The following is a 25,429-nucleotide window of genomic DNA, read 5'->3' as shown; positions in this document are numbered from 1 at the left end:
AGAAACATTTACATCTTACCGCAAGTACGCGGTAATAGCCAAGACGGATGAGTAGTCTAATTTGCTCTTTTCCTTCCGCATCAGAAGGAATTTCATTATAAACTCAAAATCACAAGATTTAAATATACCGTTTTCTTATCAAAGAGTAACTTTAGCCAGCATTTGTTGCTCATTGCTAAGATTCTCTTTATTAGATTAAAATTATGAGCAATTTTTATTTATCTTCTTTTTTATTAATTAATAATGATAATGATTAATAAATTAATTTGCATTACTTTGAACGTGAATTATTGCATTATACAAATATACTTCAGAGAAAAAAAAAAAGTATATTTTTCCATTTCCAAACACTGGTGTAGTACAAATTATAAACATTAAATGATGAACTTTTAAACAAACAAATTTTTAATGAAACCAAAAAAAAACTCCATCTAAACGCATCATCTCTCAAACGCATAATCACACACGATCTATTGATGTAACACAGATCACCGTGATCATAAATACTAAACAAGAGTATAGCTTTCTGACATCCGAAATAAATTCCTGGATTTTTGTTTGTCATTTTGAATTTTTTACGAAAATGCTAATAATAAAAAAAAAAACATACTTTTTCCTAGAGTGTGTTACAACAAAATATAAGTTTTATATCGATTGCTTGTTCATTAATATTTTAATATTGTCGAATAAAGATCTCTTCAAAGTCCAATAAGGGATAAAAAATTATTTCTCTTCTAAATTACAGTATATCATAATTTAGCACACATTTCTTTCTTCTCTTCTCTATTTTTCAAATTACATGATGGAATATTTGTGAAATACATCGTATACGAATTTAATTCGGCATTAAACGTATTAAGGTAATAAATAATGATTAGCGGAGTAAACATATGTGTGTCTGCATATTAAATTTCAGGGTTGGGAAGTAACGCGTTACTTGTAACGCCGTTACCGTTACAGTTACTTTTTTTCGGTAACTGTAACGGTAATGGCGTTACAAGTTTTATTTCTAACGGAAAAAGTAACTTCGTTACATTTTTCGGTAACGAGTAACGAATTTAACAGTTACTTTTATCGTTACTTTTTTCAAATTTTTTGATTTATTTAAGATATTATTCTTGCTATTGTGCGTGATAAAATTTTTATCTTAACCGTAAAGCCGTAAGCAAATCGACCAATTAGCATTCTTATTGTGTTGTAAAAATGCTTGAATATGATTGATCAACTTATGGCTCTTGCAAACCAGTGCGATGACGCGACGCGCGATATCCAATGAGAGCTTTATCTTTTCGGAAAAGCAGAGCTCTCATTTACTACCAGTTCTAAGTACCTTGCAACGAAAATTAGAAAATCTCAATAAATCTGACCTTATAGATTGCCATTCATTAGTTGAAGCTATTCAGCAAGGTTTAAATAAAAGGTAACTTATTAATTTGATTAATACATATGTTATTTAATTTTAAATAAGGATTTAATTGAAAAATATTATTTTATTTTAAACTATTGATTCAAAAGTATTAATTTCAATAAAACAAACAATGTCGCTTAATTTACTATATTTGATTTTAGATTTCTTACAATATTTGAAACAAAAGAATTAATAATAGCAGCATGTTTACATCCAAAATTTAAGTTAAACTGGTTAACCGGAGAAAAAAGAAAACGTGCTGAAAATTACTTGGAGGATTTATTGGGAATCCGATCAACTGAAAATTCTTCAAAAGCTGGAAAATCTGACGATCGCGATGATTTTTTCATTTTTGAGCAAAAAACGGTGCAAAATGAATCTGAACAAGAAGAATTGCAACGGTTTTTAAAATCAAATAATTGTAATATAGAAATGTTAAACGACTATCCAAAACTTAAAAAACTTTTTATTAAATATAATACAGCTCTACCAAGCAGTGCATCTGTAGAAAGAATGTTTAGCATCGGTGGCTCTGTATTAACACCACAAAGAGGGCATTTAAATGATAATACTATGGAGCAACAAATTTTATTAAAAATTAATAAAGAATTTCGATAAAATTTAATCATTTATTTTGTAATAAACCTTGAATGAAATCTTGCTTACAATTTTTTAAAAGTTTTTCTTATGCAAAATAATTTATTAGTTTGTATTGTAAAAAAGTAACGGAAATTGTAACGACTCGTTACTTTTTAGTAACTGTAACGGTAACGAGTTACTTTTTAAAATTAGTAACGAGTAACGGTAACGAGTTACATTTTAGAAAAAATAACGGTAACGGTAACGAGTTACTTTTTAGAAAAAATAACGGTAACGGTAACGAGTTACTTTTATAAAGTAACTTTCCCAACCCTGTTAAATTTTAACGATTGAATTTGAACACGCAAACGAAAGAAGTGTACAAAAGCCACAAGCTTTGATCGTCCGCATTTGCATTTCTAGTTAAAAGGCGGCAATTTGACATCCGAGCAAATCGTATCTCGCTCGCTCGCTTTTTCTCCGACGAAGTGTCAAGGTCTCGTTACACTTAGGAAGATCTCCAAAGGCGACGCAATTGCAGCGTCGCGCAAAAAGCACTCCCGCGAATCGTCTGTATCGTAAATGGCAAACACACTCCTCTCTTCTCGTTCAACCTTCGTCCATGTTCCCATCACCATTGTAGCTAGCATCGTATATTCCCTGATGTCATACCGCGCTTTTAAGGCTTTCCCTCCCGCATCCTTTGAAAAGTACAGCGATATAATACGCACGCAACTTCATTCAGATTACTGATATGCGTATAATGAAGAAAAGCCTTCTCTCCGGATGAATCTTATTAATTAAGATAATTATTTCGTGACATAAACAGGATTTTCTTGCATCGAAAAAATTGTGTAAAAATTGTTTCCTTCGATAAATTCGATAATAAATTATTCGCGGACACGTTCGATAATGGGAAAACTTATGAGAGAACGCGCGTTATAAAATACATTTATTCGTTGCGATATTTATAACTCGTCACATAACAAAATCCGCAAGACTAAATTGATATTCTCGCGGTTAATTAATTCCCCATAGGCAACATCGATCAATACAAATTATTTCCTAGATGTAGGTAGATAGTACGTAGGTGCATAAATGGGCACGACGCAAATAGCACGTCAATTTGTCGATCCTTTCGCACAGCTTGGTTACACATAGCTTTGCCTTTATTTCATCACCACTTCGATGCATCACTTATCGCACTTATTTTCATGCATCTCTAAATTGCTGTTTTCCTGTCCGGTTCTTATCGATTCTCTCATGGCACGATTTTATGCAGAACGAAAAAGTGCAAATTTTAATCGACTAAACACCGCGGATCCTAGAATCGCTATTCTATACACCGATAGCTATCGTTGCCCACATATTTTGATATATTAAAAATATGCGCAAAACGACATTTGACAGCTATCGGTTAACCGTGTATAAAATAGCTTAGCCACTCGTTGTCTCTTTTCTATCTTCGTAATATATTGTCATTTCTCGCGGTTAAAATTCTTCACGTTATAAGAGATTCGACAACTTAAGTATACTCTTTTACCTCGATATACGCTTTCTCTAATTCTTTATAATCAGTTTTACTTAATAATATATTATACATGTCTCGTGTTAAGCAACACTACAATCTTTTAATAAAATGATTTTAATTATCTAATTACACGGAAACATTAATTGCAAAAATAATCACTTTGATTATGTCCATCGTATTATATACAGGGTGTCCCATTTTAAAGGACCCACTCAAATATCTCAGAAACATTGCGTTGAATCGAAAAATGTTTCAAACAAAAGTTGTGTGCCTTCAAGGGGGCCATAAGATGGTGACAATGATTTGACCTTGGAAAATCATTTAAAGGTCATGTGAAGGTCAACTTTAAAATCTTAAATGGAAACCCCCATTTTTTATTTAGTATTCTTGTAACTGATATCGAGAGCTTTCTAAAACACTATAATAAAGTATTTTTTTATTAAGTACTTTTTGAGTTATTTTATATTTTAATCTGACATATCTTGATATAAAAAATTAAATATCTCGTAAAATATTTAGTTTTTGATAATCTTACCGTAATACTTCTATGTACAGAATAATGAGACAAATCAATTAGTATAAAAAAAAAATTGTTCTTAAGAAAATTATTTACAATGTATTTTTTTAAACAATTATTTGTTTTTTTTGGCACTAATTAATTTGTCTTATTATTCTGTACATAGAAGTATTACGGTAAAATTATCGAAAACTGAATATTTTACGAAATATTTTATTTTTTATATCAAAATATGTCAGATTAAAATATAAAATAACTCAAAAAGTACTTAATAAAAAATACTTTGTTATAGTGTTTTGGAAAGCTCTCGATGTCAGCTACAAGAATACTAAATAACAAATGGGGGTTTCCATTTAAGATTTTAAAGTTGACCTTCACATGACCCTCAAATGATTTTCCAAGGTCAAATCATTGTCACCATCTTATGGCCCCCTTGAAGCCACACAAGTTTTGTTTGAAACATTTTTCGATTTAACGCACTATTTCTGAGATATTTGAGTGGGTCCTTTAAAATGGGACACCCTGTATATTGTTGAGAAATAAATTATAGATTTACATGGGGAAAAAATTGAAATTGATTTTTAATATATCCAAATTTCAAACAGAAAAAGAGTATGAGTTCCATGTAGAAATTCGACTTACAGTAGCGACGAGATGACGCTTCGTTTACTCGGTTCTCTCGATCAATATCGGGTGTCACCGGGACGGTTTTGCCGGCGCGTCGACGAGTTAGCGAGAATTGATTATAACCAGAAAGGAGGATACGTGGCCGCGAGATAATACGGATGCACAGCCGCCAATTCCCGATCTCTTGACAATTTAACAATTGGACTTGTCCACGTGCTTACGAATCGTCTGTCGCATAATTGATCACGAAACCGCGCAGTTTTGCATCGTCACCGGCTCCTCTCACATTTGCATTCCCATCCAGATTTCCTCGGATTGCCGGCTTCCTCCATCCGGCATACTCCCTTCATGAAAATTTCCGGCCGCTTTTTAAAAACTTCCGCGTAAGATATAATGTATTTTTTCTATCATGATCGAAAATTGCGCGTACGAATCTTACCTAATTTTATATTTTACGAAGATGAATCATTTTTTTGTAATTTTCGTTAAAGCTTTTCAGTTTGCATTAAAAATTGTCATTAAAACTCTTTATTATTATTATTAAATCGGTAAAGAGAGTTTAAAAGGATGTCAGTAAAATATTATTATAAAAATAATATTAAAAATTGAGAGAATTATATACAGTGATTCACAAATAAATTCTTAAAATAAGAAGTAAATATGCTTATCTGTTTGTTTACGATCATTTCGTTAATACACCTCAGTTACTTAATTAATTAAGAAAAGTGAGGAAAGATGACAGTTGCTAAAAACAATGGTTGAAAAGAATATTAAATATTATATTATAAGAAAGGAAGGATGCGAAAAGATTCACTCGCCGTCTAACTTGAATAAAAGCGGATAATCAAAAATAAAAGCCTCCGCATGTTTGGGCTTAACGTTTAGATAACCTTGTAATAATAGCGTGACAAATTTTATATTATCGAATCTTTTATCTCTTCCTAACGAGATTCATGCCTATGCGTAAGAGGACTCTTTCTATAAGGATGATACAATGCACTATAATGTGTCCGGAAATGGTGTCATCTATTTTGCATAAATCCACGGAATTTAAATTTACAACTTTTATACAATTCCTGTATGTGTGTTGCGTTTTACTAATGTTCTTTCACAAAATGCAATATATTTTTGATAGTGGAAGACTCTTCAAAAATAAGACATATATGTATACTCGGATATAAATTTTTTAACAAAATAAGCAGAGACTAAAATATTACAAAAATTTATAAATTCTATAAAATTATTGTTTTTTTTTTTAAATAATGTTGGGAATATATATATATATTGTATATATAATATATATGATAAAATTATACAGCACAGCACACATTGTTTAATATTTCAAAAATTAAAAAGAAATTTTTTTGTTTTGTAAGAAAAAAAGGAAAATTAATTTGCAAAAATGTTTTTTTGCCTTCTATTTACGATCTTATGGTAGATAATAAAAGTAATTGTTATTGTCATAATTTTGAACTATTAATAAAACAAAATATGATACAATGTATTAATGGTTATAATATAACATTACGAAAAATCACGATAATATAATTTTTCCTTTGAAAAATTCTCTTTTATTATCATGTCATGTAAGTAATCGAATTCGACATTATTTAGCCCGTAATAATCCGTCACGAAATCGTTATAATTTTCGATTTAAAGTTTGCCGTTACGGCAAACTTCGCTAGCAAGTACGTTTCTCTCATGTCGCGTCGATGAAACAAAATTACACGACTCCTACCGGCTAGTAATTAATTATCGCCCGAGCACATAGTAATGAAATTTCACGACTCCCCGATGGACATTGGGTCAGTAGAAATAAAATTATTGTAAAGTGATGCGGTTATGTCAAGACCTTCGCGTCCTGGAAAGACGCAATTAGTCTCGCATACGTGGAAATTATGTTACTATGGGAAGAGCACAGAAATTACATATTCTCGAAAAAGCATTTACAATTCGTAATTTTCAATTGAATCAATAAAAAGTTTCTCTTTTCATTTTTGATATAATACAAAATTCATTTTTAAAGCTTAAAAAGAGATCCAAATTATATATATACATATATGAAATATTCTATTTTTAAATAACCTTCGTTCAAAATAAAATTTTAATTATTCTATTAGATCTATATATCAATATTGTAATTAATAAAATACATCTTAATGAATTCATATCAAAAAAATAAAAGCTCTTTCGAATGCATCTGTTTAAAAAGGTTAAAGAGTATAACAAAGCTCGTGAATATGAAAGAGAAATACAAACTATAATACAAAAAGAAAATTACTAAATATTAATTATCGCATATTCACAAATTCATTATCAGCTGTTATAATTCCCATAAAAAAAATATTTAAACTGTCGGAATTGATAGCAAATTTTTGACTGTGGCGACAAAGTTTCAGTTTATAGTTTATAAAATTAGTCTCGTTCCAAGATTAAATAGACTTATCCATTTCAATAATTATAAGGCCGTGTTTTCAATTTGATCTCTTTTATCAAGAAAGAAGAAGATTAAATTGTCTTTTTTTACTGCTCTGTCTACACTGCGAAGATGCAATGCATTTAATATTAGCATTAGAAAGACTCATTAAAAAAATAATAGTAGCATAAAAAGTATTTCAAAATTATGGTTTCAAAATGAACGATTATTTAACGTGCACTATAACATACAATGGCAATATTGCGGAAAAGACAAGCTGCAAACTTGCATATTTGAAATGCACATGTCAATGAAACAACGTTTTGATTGCTTATGTGTTTGCACACAGCATGCACACATTGCTGTAATTTATAATCCTACGCAATACACATAATTTATACAAAGTAATGAGAAGAATATTTGCAGCAAATTCTACGTCAACTTCAACTTACCAATTACTGATTTTCGCAAACATACACGCGTCATATACTGGATGGCTCATTTTAATCCATCCAGTCGAATATCTCAAAAACCAAGCCCGGAAGAGAAAAATGTTTCAAACAAAAGTTGTGTGGCTTCAAGGGGGCCATAAGATGGTGACAATTATTTGACCTTGCAAAATCATTTCAAGGTCATGTGAAGGTCAACTTTAAAATCTTAAATGGAAACTCCCATTTTTTATTTAGTATTCTTGTAGCTGACATCGAGAGCTTTCCAAAACACTATAATAAAGTATTTTTTTTATTAAGTACTTTTTGAGTTATTTTATATTTTAATCTGACATCTTTTGATATAAAAAATTAAATATCTCGTAAAGTATTTAGTTTTTGATAATCTTACCGTAATACTTCTATGTACAGAATAATGAGACAAATCAATTAGTATAAAAAAAAAATTGTTTTTAAGAAAATTATTTACAATGTATTTTTTTAAACAATTATTTGTTCTTTTTTTGCACTAATTAATTTGTCTTATTATTCCGTACATAGAAGTATTACGATAAAATTATCGAAAACTGAATATTTTACGAAATATTTTATTTTTTATATCAAAATATGTCAGATTAAAATATAAAATAACTCAAAAAGTACTTAATGAAAAGATACTTTATTATAGTGTTTTGGAAAGTTCTCGATGTCGGCTACAAGAATACTAAATAAAAAATGGGGGTTTCCATTTAAGATTTTAAAGTTGACCTTCACATGACCTTCAAATGACTCTTCAAGGTCAAACCAATGGTACCATCTTATGGCCCCCTCGAAACCAAACAACTTTTGTCTGAAACATTTTTCGATTTAACGCAGTGTTTCTGAGATATTTGAGCGGGTCCTTTAAAATGGGACACCCAGTATTTACAAACTCCATTTTGATTAAATATTTTATAAATATTCTCTCTCTCTCTCTCTCTCTCTTTTCCTTTCTCTCGATTAAACTATGAATAATGCGATATTTTTCTAATCAAAAAAACATACACGGATTGAAAACAAACAATAAATATGGGAAATTTTTAATAACAATTTAAAAAATATATATCCCCTAAAAATAATATAAATTTCTTTCATAAATTTAAATATTTTAATAAGATAGCATATAGCTGGAGTATTTCAGAGAAAAACTGCGGCATTTTTTGCAAAAATTAAATGATTTAATTGCATACTCGATTACGCCTGCATAATTGATATTATGTCGTAATTCTATAAAACTTTATAATTAGCAAATGTCATTCGTGTATCAAGATGAACCTTCCGTTGGAGCGCGATATTCTTAGAGATTCGATTAAACTCACCCGAGGCTTTTCCTCTTATTTTCTTCTTTCAATATTACGCCTATTCATCTGCTCGTAAAAAGCTTTATGATCCGCGAGATTTTTTACTTTACAAACCGTTAGAAAAATTAGTGATCTGTAAATCCTATGCTCGTATTTTACAAACAATATGAGCATGAAAATAAATCTGTTATAAATATTGCACATCGAGAGAGAAATACAAAAAGCGCAATTAAAAACTGCAATATAGAATTTTGAGATAAACCTTTTCTGTTTCACAAACAGAAAAGATAATTTCTTTTTTTATATTATAGTAAACTCAATTTTGGTTTAATAAAATTGCTTGTTCTTTTAACTCGAATCGATAAATATATGTGTATGTATGTGTGAAGCTGATATAATATTTAATGAAAATTCATATTTTTTTTTTATTTTTATCGTTACAATTTATTTGTTTAAATTATCAGGAGCTACAGAATTAAAAATAAAGCTATCATTTGTTATAATTTCTGAATTTTAAATGATGCGTCAGCTTCACTCACACAATAAATACGTCAAGCAAATAAATTTTTGTGAATGTATTATTCATCGATTCAAGAATTACCATCTCGTAGAAGCACACTCGGCAATTAAACGATCTCCATATTATCGAAATACAAAGTGTTAAACTCAACGATTAACAATAAACTCAATTTCTCTCGCATTACCAGTTCTATTGCAAATTTTAGAGAAACATACGCGCAAATTCATGGATAACTCATGGAAAATTCAGGGAAATACTAAACTATAATTCGATATAAAATTGAATTACAAAAAATAAATTTTTCGAAAAAAATAGGTAGAAAAAAAATTAAATGTTTTTTTATACTAGATAAAAAAATTAATGGTCTTGTTATAAAATATATAGATATTACTTAGATATTACTAGTATTACAAAATCTAAAGATGACTTGACCCTATAACATACTTTATGTTTCAACAATCGATAAATTTTGTGATACATATGGAAATAAGAGAACAAATATAAAATAAGACGCAATTATTTATGTTCGATGTCCGGATAAAAAGTTCGATCATAGAAGAAAATCGAGAATTTGCTCAGCTCACTGAATTGTGATTCGCATAATTTTATTGTTACGGATGGAAAAGAGATGACACATCCACGAAGTAGCGCACCAGCCAAAAAACCAAAGAGTTTTTCTCAATACGCAAATTCCTGTCATCGCGAATCGTTTCGATCGCGAACGCAATATACAAAGGTTCCATTTTTTCGTGCATATATTCACTGTTTTTCAGTGACCTGATTTCCAATTGACTACCAAAAAAGGAAAAAAAAAATTTCCTGGCTCACGATCCGCACAGAACTGTAAAGTGATTTATTTTGACAATGCCATCTGCTCCAAAGAAAAAAAAAATTAATTTTTGAAAAGTTTTTCACATTTTGCGTTTATTGAAAAGAGGCAAATGTGTACTTTTGCAAATTTAACGTAATTTTATTTGTCTTTTTGTGTCATTTAATGATATTTGGAGTGTAAAATATGTAGCAAAGCTATTCTTTCAAATTATTATCTGATACCTTGCACGTATTTTAATATTATCGTTAAAATCGTTATCATTTTTATTCAAATATTTCTTAATTTTCCAGCTTGCAATGTATGGAGTGACGTCACGCCGCGAAAATATCGACCACCGCGAATTGGTGACATTCCAAAGTAAGTAACTTTATTTTTTCAATGGATGCAGTTAAATCAAAAATTAAGAACAAGTAATTTAAAAAATTACAATCCTTAATAAATAACTCTTAAAAACTCTAAAAAAACATTTTTACATAAAAAAAAATTGTAATTAATTGAGTAATAATTGGCCATGCAGTCATAATGTCTTTCAGGATAATTTTAAAAATCTGACATATTTTGATATAAAAAATAAAATATTTCGTAAAATATTCAGTTTTCGATAATCTTACCGTAATACTTTTATGTACAGAATAATGAGACAAATTAATTAGTGGAAAAAAAAAAGTTTAAAAAGATACATTGTAAATAATTTTCTTAAAAGCAATTATTTTTTTATACTAATTGATTTGTCTCATTATTCTGCACATAACAGGTAAGATACGGTAAGATTATCGAAAATTAAATATTTTACGAGATATTTAATTTTTTATATCAACATATGTCAGATTAAAATATAAAATAACTCAAAAAGTGCTTAATAAAAAAAATACTTCATTATAGTGTTTTGGAAAGCTCTCGAGGTAAGCTACAAGAATATGTAACGAAAAATAGAGGATTTCGTTGAAAAAATTTGAAGTGATTTTTATATGACCTTGACGATGCTATTCAAGGTCATACTAATATTATTATATAATGCGCCATTTAGAGCTCTACAACTTTTGCATGAAACATTTTTTTACGAAAATGCGTCGTTTCCTCAAAAAACTGTTGACACTCTGGCGCTCTGTTACACCCTATATATTAATCTATGCCTAGCCCAGTTTCAGTATAAACGGATCGGATTTAACTAAAATTCGTTTCTATAAGTTTAGAAAAATCGTAATGCTATTAAATGATATATTTCCACTTAAAATATATTTATTATCAACCAAGAGAGAAAGTATTAAATTATAATTTTGCAAAACAATAAACAAATTACATTTTACGGATAATTTATGTATCATTTTATCATAAATGAAAAACAGGACTCAAACAAATAAACCGTCATAAATATTAATAGAATGAAACAGAGCAGGAGATCAATCGTGACAACGATGATTTCAACACTAAGATTTTATAGTCAAAGATTTTACATTCGATTTTACAATCGAAACAAACACATCTTATTTTCGATGATAAACTGCACATTGATTAAATCCGACCTTCGACACTATCGTCCTGTACTTGGATGGAGAAGGAAGGAAGAAAAGGAAGTTCAAGGAAGACGGCCCAAACTGCCATAATGTATCACGGCATGCGAATAGATATTTTTAACCGCACAGTCGAAGACGATCGATATGTACCAAGGCGGCCAGAGGTTTGTGTCTAAATAATTGCACTTTTGCCCTCGTCAAAGACAAAAACCACACCGAGTTCTTTGACATCGTCTCCGCGTTAAAGATTCAATATTCGCTTTCTTTCGTCAAAGAAGTCTTTTAATAGACCATTCGATGTCTCGATCCAGGAAGAAATTTCGAAAATTCGTAAGCATCGCGAGGTATTGGTGCAAAAAAAGTTAAAATTAACAAACACAACTACTCGTCAATAAACATTCATTTCTAATATAATGACATCGATAAATATCGCTGTCGCAGTATAGAGTATATATTGTATTTACGCGAGCTACGAAAAGAAAACTAAGCGAAAATTGCGAGAACGGACGACGCTAGATATTTTAAACTCCAGTCGATCGATGGCCAGGCCATTACTGCTTAAATTATTGAATCTTGCGGGACTAACCGATGCGAGCACGATGGTGATCGACTAACTCTCTTTCTCTCGAAAGGTCGCCTCGTATTTTTTCCCATATTTCTTCTCCTTTATTTTATTATTACTTGTCGTTCTTGCCGGAATCACATTTATTTCCATGCAATATAAAATGATAACAATATGCATTGAGCAATACTAGGCCTACATTCTAGATACTTCTATTGTCCGAGATAGAAGAAGCATGAAATCTCGGACAGCTGTGTCAATGTCGAATTCCGTCATTAAAAGTTTTATAATATTTGTATTTCCGTATGTATTGCTCATTCTAATATCTAATACTGTTAATATATTATATGCGCGTTATATCCCCCCCCCCCGGTCTGCATTATTAAATTAAAATATTAAGAATTTGTTAATATCTCTCTTACATAAAATTCTATTAATATAATTTAAATTTTCGAATATATTCTTATTTGAAGTTACTCAAAATACATCCATTTCAGAATATATCAATAGAACATAATGGAGACAATTTTCGAAAGCTTACCAATCAATTTTTATAATTTTTTGATTAATAAAAAATTTCTCTCTCACACAAATAATAAGTTTGTCCACTTTCAATTTACATACGCAAAATTTCAAAACACGTCTTCGTATTGTACTATACATTATATATGCAGCATTATAGAAAATATACAAATTATTTGCATATTAAACTTCAACTTATAATATTTTTAAGAGATATATATATATATACTCAAAAACTCTCTTATTCTCTATAGGGAAATTAAAATGCAAACAGTATCAAAGAACAAATACCGTGAATAACGAGATATTTTTTCCAAAATACTGATCGCAAAATCTCAGCGACTCTACGATATGACATTATTGACATTCCATTTTCCCACGAGATCTATGTAACGGGATGTCGCTAAATGTATTTACATTTATGTCGCCACAATCTCGATAACAATTCCATGAAATTACAAAAGTTTCTATTATTTTTAAAACACATATAACGATACACTATTCTTCCATATGATATGGAAAATAATAAATTTTAGTAATTAAAAAAAACTTACGATCTTATGAAAAATTTATTTATATACTTATATACACGGATGTGTGCAAATGTCATACGCACAATATCTTATCGTTAATAAAATATATATTAGGTGTATAACTTTGCTTCCGCCGTTTTTTTTCCGAAATTCGAGGCTTTATTGTAAAAAACTGATTATACATTTATGATTCAAAGTATTGCCCACTCCCAATTATCGTGCCAATTCTTTTTGACTTTGACTCGAGTCTTCATTAAGTAATGCCTCCAATTCTGCATCTTCGAAAACCTTCTCTCTTCCACCGCTATGCCGGTCTTCGACGTGAAAATCACCGTTCTTGAAGCGTTGAAACCACTCACGACACGTTCTTTCACCAATAGCGGCTTCACCATAAGTATTTGAGAGCATTCGATGAGCCTCAGCCGCAGATTTCTTCATATTGAAGCAGAAAATTAAAATCTCCCGCAAATGACGAGAATTTGGCTCGTAAACTGACATTTTCAATCGAGAATAACTTTATGACGCAGACACAAATCGACTAATGTTTCTATGGGGTTATGTTGACAGATGCCCAAGTTTATCGCATGACGTCTATGATCTATTTATTTCGACCACTACTTACCGCTAAAGCCATCTATAGGAAAACGCGGAAGCAAAGTTGTACACCTAATAATTACTTTTATAGACTTGCAAAAGTCTGCAAAATAATCATTAAAAGATGATTATTCAAATTTATTTCAGCCAACGATCTCTTTTAGACGCATCTTTGATGCATTAAAATATATATTTCGTCATATCACTCTCTATAAAACAGTACATACGTGTTTTATATATAAGTGACATTCAATGTCACTCACGTATGACGTTCTATCGTTTTCTTCTCTTTTATTTTCTTCGAGAAATGTAATTCTGTTCTGAGAAAGAATCATCTCGCAGTCAATCTCGACAACTTGATGACTATGAGAGATAAAAGAATTGAAAAAGGACTACAAGAAAGGATAGAATAATGACAAAATATATAGAGAAACATGGGAGAAGAATGCACGGAAGTTAACCGCGCGCGCGGAAAGTCGTCAGTTTTTGCTCCGTTAAGCTTGCATTGGTTTGTGGAGTTTTTAGTTCGCTAGAGCGCATCAAAGCGAGCTTTTCAGCTACAGATGGGTCCTGCTGCATCCGACGCATACGCCCATAACGCGCGGATATCGCCGAGTTTTCGTCCATTATTTTTCAAATAAATCGAAACGCGACACCGAAAATAACTCATTCCTGTTTCCAACATCTGGCAATCTCAGATGAACCTTTTCTATTTTAAATGCGAATTCTCGCCTCTATGTCTCGCAGCTTCATATACAAAATGTATCAAAATCCTTCAACATGATTACTAATAAAGACGTAATGGACTTAAGTCCGCCAATTTTCTTTAATAATTCGTTCATTTTTCATGTCATCTGTGTCATAAAAATTTATAAATTTATTAAAAATTTTTCATCTTTGCCAAAAAACTTGTCTATTTACATTGCAAGCGGATTGTTCCAAAACGCCAAAGGCAAACGAACTTCCAGGTAAATCTTGCTAGAATGTAGTGACTTGAAAATATACTGTAGCAAATGGAGCGTTGCTTTATATATCAACGCACAATATGCCAGATTCAAAAATCGCAATTTGCGCGGAATTTATTCGAGAACTTCGCATTTTCCTCAAAGAATGCCCTCCAATGGAAATTGATCCAGTCAATATCTGATTTCTTCTATTACGATTTCAAGAATTCCTTGCATTCCCTCTGAGCTTGTTTATACGATTCAATATCATTACAAAAGATTTATATGAAAAGATTTAAATATATATAGATGACAATTTTGCACCACGTGAAGAATAAGAATGAGAAACGCGGACACACAATTTATCCTTTCGTCCAAATTTATATTTACGTATGGAAAATTTTCCTTTCAAAATGATCTTAATTCGTTCGAATATAAGTAGCTATGGCTAGAAAATTAATAAAGTATTTTAAATAAAATTAAATCTTGAAAATACCCTTTATCAATCATCATATTAAAGTTGAAAGTATTCCATGATTTTGGTTGTAAATTCGATAGACGTTGAAATGTTGTTTTTTTTTTTTTTTATTATGCGCCTGATATTTCTTGGTAAAAAAGATACGCTTCAAAATTAATACTGAATAATTTCTCAATTTGTTATAAAGAATCGCAAAGAATCATGAAACTACTGTTACCGTAAAATACACAAAATTCGAATGCCGAAACGAGATCTCGACGCTTCCGACTGAAATTGTGACAATTTTGACTAGTTCTCCTCTTTTGTCTTATTCAAGTTTCCGTTCAGATAGCAAATGCTTTCATTTGAGAAACCGCTACTTGCTGGAATAGCATGAAATCAAATTCTAGAACATCAGACTCTTACTATCTTCCTTGTGCCTTTCTCTTTATCTTTTGCTTTGACATATACGTACAAATATACCGACAAATTTTAGAGCTATATTAAGATTGCAACAAACTCTATTATCATACTTCCATTCTGCCATTTTCAAAGTCATTAATTAGATATATTATATTATAATAGATGCAGGGTTGGGAAGTAACGCGTTACTTGTAACGCCGTTACCGTTACAGTTACTTTTTTTCGGTAACTGTAACGGTAATGGCGTTACAAATTTTATTTGTAACGGAAAAAGTAACTTTGTTACATTTTTCGGTAACGAGTAACGAATTTAACAGTTACTTTTATCGTTACTTTTTTCAAATTTTTTGATTTATTTAAGATATTATTCTTGCTATTGTGCGTGATAAAATTTTTATCTTAACCGTAAAGCCGTAAGCAAATCGACCAATTAGCATTCTTATTATGTTGTAAAAATGCTTGAATGTGATTGATCAACTTATGGCTCTTGCAGACCAGTGCGATGACGCGACGCGCGATATCCAATGAGAGCTTTATCTTTTCGGAAAAGCAGAGCTCTCGTTTACTACCAGTTCTAAGTACAATACCTTGCAACGAAAATTAGAAAATCTCAATAAATCTGACCTTATAGATTGCCATTCATTAGTTGAAGCTATTCAGCAAGGTTTAAATAAAAGGTAACTTATTAATTTGATTAATACATATGTTATTTAATTTTAAATAAGGATTTAATTGAAAAATATTATTTTATTTTAAACTATTGATTCAAAAGTATTAATTTCAATAAAATAAACAATGTCGCTTAATTTACTATATTTGATTTTAGATTTCTTACAATATTTGAAACAAAAGAATTAATAATAGCAGCATGTTTACATCCAAAATTTAAGTTAAACTGGTTAACCGGAGAAAAAAGAAAACGTGCTGAAAATTACTTGGAGGATTTATTGGGAATCCGATCAACTGGAAATTCTCCAAAAGCTGGAAAATCTGACGATCACGATGATTTTTTCATTTTTGAGCAAAAAACGGTGCAAAATGAATCTGAACAAGAAGAATTGCAACGGTTTTTAAAATCAAATAATTGTAATATAGAAATGTTAAACTTGACTATCCAAAACTTAAAAAACTTTTTATTAAATATAATACAGCTCTACCAAGCAGTGCATCTGTAGAAAGAATGTTTAGCATCGGTGGCTCTGTATTAACACCACAAAGAGGGCATTTAAATGATGATACTATGGAGCAACAAATTTTATTAAAAATTAATAAAGAATTTCGATAAAATTTAATCATTTATTTTGTAATAAACCTTGAATGAAATCTTGCTTACAATTTTTTAAAAGTTTTTCTTATGCAAAATAATTTATTAGTTTGTATTGTAAAAAAGTAACGGAAATTGTAACGACTCGTTACTTTTTAGTAACTGTAACGGTAACGAGTTACTTTTTAAAATTGGTAACGAGTAACGGTAACGAGTTACTTTTTAGAAAAAATAACGGTAACGGTAACGAGTTATTTTTATAAAGTAACTTTCCCAACCCTGAATAGATGAATATAAAATATTAGAAAAACAAATAAATGAATAAGAAAAAACAAATTCCAGTTTAATTAAAAAGTTATATAATAATAAACTTCATATTTTTTCATAAGACCAAGAAAGACTAAAATAACACGAGATCTTTTAAAATATCTCATTTTATGAACACGTGTGCATTGTGATGCACACTTCTACCTTTCACGCGCGGAGAATATAATATCGTTTTTACTTTGTAATAGAGAGTCTAATTTAAAAGAGTTTTGCCAGGACGTGAAAATTAAATTTCGTAGAATGGATGAATTATTAGTGGATTATTTCATTTAAGCCTTCAAAAATTAATAATTAACAACGAATTGATCGACTTCCTTCAGAGCACTCTTTGACATTAATATCCCTTATCGTTCACAATGTTATAATTAATCGCGATCGCGGTTATTCGAAGAAAAATGGAGAATAATGGTAAATTGGAATCTATATTCACTTTTAATATTAAGGCAAAAAAAAGTTATCACATATATGATAAAAAAAATCGTACAGGATTTTCCAAGATACTTTATGCTCTTTGCTTACGCATTAAAATGTAATAAAAATATATCAATTTGTCATATAACCTTTATAATCGAATACGATGTTTAAATTAACTAATATAAATTTAAAAATTGTACCGAAAATTTTCTTCGATATATTTCATTTTATTACAAAAATAATTGCTATAAAATTATTTAGTTGATATTATATTAATTAATTTTATTCTGTATAATAACATTAAACTGTATTCCATTTCTCATGTTAAATTTCAATAATTGCACGTAAATTCCTATACACTTTCCGTTGGGAAAATTGCACATATTTTTGAATTATTTTAATTTGGAGATTTCAAACTTCAGTATATTATGCAATATATCAGTACTAATGCGCAAAGTGAGTTATTTGCTAGAAACTGTCACACATACGCATTAAGAATAATTTCAAATATATCGTCAGACATATAAAATATATAAAATATTCTGTATACGTAAGTGCACGCAAGATTATTCGCAAACAAAGTTCCTTTAAAACTGCAGAAACTGCAGAAACATATTCTTCGACAAGATTTGGAATTGGCTCGAAATATATCGAGGTTCGATTGGACGAATGGCCAACATTTTCCGAAACTTTTTCATTTGCAGCATGGCAAAAAGTATTTTCAAGTTTCATATTAAGAATTTACAAAAATGAAACGTTAAAAACTTTATTCCTCAAAACTCGATTTACAACTAAACAATAAAATGATCGTTAGTCTGTTATAATATTACAAAGCGACAAGATCATCTGTTTACAAGACGCAAAAGGAAGCTTGCGGCGATGACGTTAATAATTATCGCACACGGAAGTAATTCAGAAGCATCTGGCGTGTTTTGCTAGTCACGTATGTAAATGAGAAACGATATATTAGTTTGATGACATGATCGCAGTTTCGTCGGAATTTTAAATATTAACGATCTCTCAAGTGGCTTTCTGTTTTAAACAGTTGTATATTATATAATATCTTGTATATTGATATATGTATAATTAAACATGTAATTTTATTACATTTGCAATCGTGCAATGTTTAAATTATTTCTTTCAAATATTTCGTTTTACATTTCACATACAGTATACAGCACTATGGATAATATTAGGGATAATATTATATATTGTCCCTAATTTATAGAAAAGTGAAACTTATATAAATAAATTACTTTATTAAATTTTTTTTACATATTTTGAATTTTATATATATTTCCATTTAATAGTTTTATAAAATAAGAATTTCCTATATATTTTTAAATTAAGCGTGAGAAAATCGAACACTATAAACTGCATGATTAACAATCGATACGTGTTTGGCGAGCAATCTTAAATATGAAGAATTTAAATTGGACAAGCTCTCCGTAGTGGTTGCCAACAGGATGTCTTGGAATAATTTATGTCGCTACGACATAATAGATGCAATAATAACAGTGTTTTCCATAGGAATTACGATGGCATATCGCCAACAAGGTCAAAGTTGTAAATTATCACCTTTTTTCTAACGAAACTGCGCAACCACTCTTACCACGTCAAGCATTTTCATATTCCTCGTGCGTTCTAAAGCAATTTTTTCGCGAATCCTCGAAGTAATTACTTCCAAGTCACCAGAGAGAATTACGCAGGGAAACATATCCTCGCTTTTCGAAAACTTTCCGCATCCTTCGTAAAAATTTTAAAAAATTATTCGAAGGTGAAGTTGGAAAAAATATTGTCAATAGAATTTTTAAAATATTCTTCAAGTATTTATATTGACAAAACAGTCTTCGGCAAATGTGAAGATACACAAAAATAATATCCGTATATCGTCGAATAAAAAAAGAACTATATTCTCCAAACATAAGAAGCTTAAGAGCCCAGATGCGCATCTATACATACAGGGTGTTAGAAAAGTCTGGATAACGGTGAAATATCTCGAAAACGAAACTCTTTTGAGAAAAAATGTTTTGAACTCAAGTTGTAGAGCTCCAAGTGGCGTATTATATAATAATATTAGTATGACCTTGAATAGCATCGTCAAGGTCATATAAAAATCACTTCAAATTTTTTCAACGAAACCCTCTATTTTTCGTTACATATTCTTGCAGCTTATCTCGAGAGCTTTCCAAAACACTATAATAAAGTATTTCTTTTATTAAGTACTTTTTAAGTTCTTTTATATTTTAATCTGACATATCTTGATATGAAAAATTAAATATCTCGTAAAATATTTAGTTTTCGATAATCTTACCGTAATACTTTTATGTACGGAATAATGAGGCAAATCAATTAGTATAAAAAATAATTGTTTTTAAGAAAATTATTTACAATGTATTTTTTTAAACAATTATTATTATTATTTTTTTTTTGGCTCTAATTGATTTGTCTCATTATTCTGTATATAAAAGTATTACGGTAAGATTATCGAAAACTGAATATTTTACGAAATATTTAATTTTTTATATCAAAATATGTCAGATTAAAATATAAAATAACTCAAAAAGTACTTAATGAAAGAAATACTTTATTATAGTGTTTTGGAAAGCTCTCGAGATAAGCTACGAGAATATGTAATGAAAAATGGGGGGTTCCATTTAAAAAATTTAAAATGATTTTTATATGACCTCGACGATACTATTTAAGGTCATACTAATATTATTATATAATGCGTCACTTAGAGCTTTACAACTTTGGTTGGAAAGATTTTTTTCAGAAAAGTTTCGTTTTCGAGATATTTGACCGTTTCCAAACTTTTCTAACATCCTGTATATGTCTCAATACACGTATGCCACATAAGCATATATCGTTACAATGATGACGCAGGCCAGACTGGTCGAATGATCCTGCGAATACGCCACTTTCTACGATCCACAAGTTCATTGTGGATCAGAGACGAGTTCAGGCACGTATAAACTGAGCGAGCGTCATAAGAGGGTACCCAAAACAAAAAGCCGAATAATAAATTTGCAAGCTAAACACGAGTCCGCTTACAGATAAACACGCTTATTCATCGTCTACGTGTCAATTGTCCGGAAATATCTATACGCTTTTTTCCAAATCACTTATTAAATATAAGTACAAAAAATAAATTACCATAATAAAAAATATCCAAAAGTTGACGCCAGCAAAATCTCCCCAAGAGAATACTTAAGAGAATAGTCGATAGTATCGGAATGAAAACATTATTTTGCGTAGTCATTCTTCCGCATCAAGCGAGGTAGCAGGGCTCCATCGCGGATGCTGCTGCATTTCCATACGCTTTCTCTCTCTCTCTCTCTCTCTCTCTCCCCTATCCGTCATTATTACGCAACTCGAGATCGGAGCAGAGCGGAGCGGGCGGATACGATGTACAACTCGAGTATCGGTCCGAAAGGTGGTGGTTACGAGGATGTGAGCGGAGAAGGTGGTGGGAAGAGCACGCGGTCCAAACTCCGCGAGAGCTGCATGTAGTCGACGACTGAAGCTCAAAGTAATACGGCTGAGAGAGCGGGCCCGTGTCTCCAGTATCCGAAGCAAGAATCGGAAATAAAGTGCGCGAGTGCGGCTCTTTCTTTCTTCTTTTCTTCGAAACTTTACTCGCCAGTGATCGATCCCTTCCAATTAAATGTCGCGCGCAACTTGCGTGTATCGATATTATCAAGTATCGAAAGCCCTTGAAACGTTCATTCAGTGTCAGAGAAAAAAGGATAACTCCAATGATGGATTCATGAGTGTGTGTGAATTATTGATAAATTATAACGATAGGTCGATACGAATTGGAAGCGTGTGCAGTTACTAAAGACATCAACTTCTCACAGGTAAAAGATTCTCATGCACAAGAGCGAAAAAAGGAATTTCTGATAATTTCTAAATAAATATGATTGAAATTATGTCTGCGTGTGTAGATTTATTTTCTATAGCACAAGTAGAATTAAATAGATCTTTACAAAAGAATACGCTAAATCTATAGTTGAAACGCAAAAATTAATTTACATTACATTATTTTTTTACAAAACGATTGCGAGGAAGATTCAATTAAAAAATTAAGAATAATTAAATGATAAAAATTCATTATTCATAGTAAATTATTTGGAAATTCTTAAAATATAATTTAATGTATAATATAATTTATAAATAAAATATATCTTGATGTATATGTTTATCTTAATCATTTTCCAAAAATGTTATTAATTAATGTATCTGAAAGTAGGCATTGAAAGCTAATAAGCGAACAATTCGAATAATAAATGATTATTGCAATGTAAATTATTTTTCTCTATTTTATTACGTAGATAATTTTTTATTCTATTCAAAATTTATTGTTTTCATGAATATAAATATTCTTCTCTTTCATTCATTACTTACGTAACTAAAATATTAGGCGTACAACTTTGCTTCCGCCGTTTCTTTTCCGAAATTCCAGGCTTTATTGTAAAAAACTGGTTATACATTTATGATTCAAAGTATTGCCCACTCCCAATTATCGTGCCAATTCTTTTTGACTTTGACTCGAGTCTTCGTTAAGTAATGCCTCCAATTCTGCATCTTCGAAAACCTTCTCTCTTCCACCGCTATGCCGGTCTTCGACGTGAAAATCACCGTTCTTGAAGCGTTCAAACCACTCACGACACGTTCTTTCACCAATAGCGGCTTCACCATAAGTATTTGAGAGCATTCGATGAGCCTCAGCTGCAGATTTCTTCATATTGAAGCAGAAAATTAAAACCTCCCGCAAATGACGAGAATTTGGCTCGTAAACTGACATTTTCAATGGAGAATAACTTTATGACGCAGACACAAATCGACTAATGTTTCTATGGGATTATGTTGACAGATGCCCAAGTTTATCGCATGACGTCTATGATCTATTTATTTCGACCACTACTTACCGCTAAAGCCATCTATAGGAAAACGGCGGAAGCAAAGTTGTACACCTAATAATATTCAATATTTTCTATAATAAAAAAAGCAATATAATTGATAAATTCATCAGCGGGGTTTCTCTATCGTAAATTATTAAATGTCAAATCAGATAATCCCGACATGTTTAATTCGCGCTTCGAAAATTTAACATCCGCTCAGTTGCAGAGCATTATATGTAACCAAGTAACCAAGTTTCACTCTCTGTGACCGATTTCACCGTAATACATACATGCAATCGGTAATATGCCGATCGTGACCAATTAATGAAACATCATTAATTCGATCCAAAAGTGCCCCGAATCGTACGCGATCGTGTATAACGCGATAAAATGCGTCGCGCGCAACTCATCGACCGTGAACATCCTCGTCAATTAATGAGATTAATTTGCGGTTGTTTCGGCAAATTGCGGAGAGAGAATGTGCCGTGTCGATACGCATGGATTACAAAGTCGATTATATTAAAAATATGATATATCGATATACGGAAGCATATTTTCTTCATGGAACGATATTTCATTTTATCGAACGATAATACTATAAGTTGCAAAAAAAAAAAAAAAAAAAAAAGATTCAATAAATACCACGATGTTGCAATTATCGGGATAAATATGTTGAAATTAATATCGAAAATAAACTCTAAATATTCCTATAAATGTAAATTCCTTTTTAACACCAGATACAGATTTTGACATATTAAATTTGTTATACATAATTGACATTTTCTAGTATTTTTTTTTTCTTTTATTATTATTATTTATAATGATTTATTATTATTATTATTTATACGATTCTATATTCACTATTGTGTATATTAAATATTATACGCGCGAATTATTTTAATAATCTGCGAATTAAAAAATATTTTATATTAAAAAATAAGGTTCGTTTCCATAGAAAAATTTCTTTAAAACATGCTAAGAATTTGTAAATTAAAGAAAATTCAAGATCATGGATATCTTCTTAATTTAAACAGCATTTAATTAAAATACACACACGATACACATATCGATCATAGACCGTGCACACAACAAACACGTCTATTAGCAATGCGACCGAATAATCTAGTCAATTGTTCAATCTAATTAATTGACTCCATGTTTAATTGAGCCGTTACTATCGTATTATATAGATCTGACCTGAATGCGTAAGTGATTTTGCGCTATAAATACTTAATACAAATTAAACACTAGAAGTAATTGTAGCGCGTAAATGCGTTCGCATAATAACCATAAGCGAGAATAGGTGAAGATTGTAGTTCAAAATTTAAAATTTAATTATCCAAGATATATCTATATATCGTCATGGCAAATATAAAAACGTTTTAGAGAACTTTGCTTTTAAATATTAAAATCAAATTTGAAAATAATTTCGTTAAAATATCCACAGGCATTTAAATCATAAATCATAGATTCGCATAATCCAATAATATCCCATTGTCAGTACACAGAAATTTCAGCATAAAAGATGAGAATATTTTCTGTAGTATATCGAAAATCGCTTTAGGTATATTTGCATAGTGACTGAACAAACAAACTGACGGCCAGACGAATTTAACTCTATTTACACAGGAATATAGACATTTTAGATAGATAGTACTCTCTTTTTTCTATAGCACAATAATTTTACCAAATAAAACGGATTTTTAAGGATGTAATCGATTGAGAAGAATATGGAATAGAGATAAACGCTGAACCGATGGAACGTGATTAATTTAGAACGGCTTTGCCACGAACCGACGACGTATTCTTTCGCGGTGTCGTTTATAGTCTAAAACGTGCTTCGCGTATGCAACGTGCATCAGGATCGATCGAATCGCAATATTGGTTTGCCTCGACGGTCGCCAACGAGCGAGTCGGCGATGATACATCATTAATTCAGTCTGCTGGTTAGGTAAATGAAACGAAGCGACGTTACATGGAAAAATGATGCGCAGTCGAGAAAAATGTCGCACTCCGAAAATATATGCATCTGTGGGCGCGATGCATCTCCATTTAATAAAATTGTGTGTAATTTCGAAATGATGCGAAAAGTTGATGTATGCTCAAATCGTGATATCGGTATCCGATAGAGTTTTGCTAAGGAAACTTTGCGTGGATTGTTAGATAAGATATATACAGGGTGGTCCTCGTAATGGTCGCCACGATTTTTAAGGCACTTACAATAATCTGACATAAAAAAGTTTCGAACAAAAGTTGTGTGGCTTCAAGGGGGTCATAAGATGGTGACAATGATTTGACCTTGGAAAATCATTTGAAGGTCATGTGAAGGTCAACTTTAAAATCTTAAATGGAAACCCCTCATTTTTTATTTAGTATTCTTGTAGCTGACATCGAGAACTTTCCAAAACACTATAACAAAGTATTTTTTTTATTAAGTACTTTTTGAGTTATTTTATATTTTAATCTGACATATTTTGATATAAAAAATTAAATATCTCGTAAAATATTTAGTTTTTGATAATCTTACCGTAATACTTCTATGTACAGAATAATGAGACGAATCAATTAGTATAAAAAAAAATTGTTTTTAAGAAATCTATTTACAATGTATTTTTTTAAACAATTATTTGTTTTTTTTTGGCACTAATTAATTTGTCTTATTATTCTTCTACATAGAAGTATTACGGTAAAATTATCGAAAACTGAATATTTTACGAAATATTTTATTTTTTATATCAAAATATAAAATAATTCAAAAAGTACTTAATGAAAA

General features: G+C 30.5%; 1 protein-coding gene and 1 long non-coding RNA gene across 2 annotated transcripts in view; one reads left to right on the top strand and one right to left on the bottom strand.

The window, feature by feature from the left end:
- The window catches only part of LOC138940307 (calcium/calmodulin-dependent protein kinase kinase 2), an 89,930-nt gene that overhangs the window by 16,400 nt on the left and 48,101 nt on the right, over positions 1-25,429 (top strand). The window contains exon 3 of the mRNA XM_070309087.1: positions 10,489-10,555. Within this exon, the coding sequence (XP_070165188.1) occupies positions 10,489-10,555 (67 nt within the window). The remainder of the gene's footprint in view (positions 1-10,488; positions 10,556-25,429) is intronic.
- LOC138940309 (uncharacterized) overlaps positions 1-25,429 on the bottom strand; it is a 160,154-nt gene that overhangs the window by 101,703 nt on the left and 33,022 nt on the right. The window lies entirely within an intron of this gene.

Source organism: Polyergus mexicanus, unplaced genomic scaffold (genome assembly GCF_030449975.1).
Source record: "Polyergus mexicanus isolate NDT 795.1 unplaced genomic scaffold, iyPolMexi1.0 SCAF_16, whole genome shotgun sequence".
Classification (NCBI taxonomy): Eukaryota; Metazoa; Arthropoda; class Insecta; order Hymenoptera; family Formicidae; genus Polyergus; species Polyergus mexicanus.
Note: the sequence above shows the minus strand (reverse complement) of the source record. Positions and strands in the feature narration are given on the sequence as shown.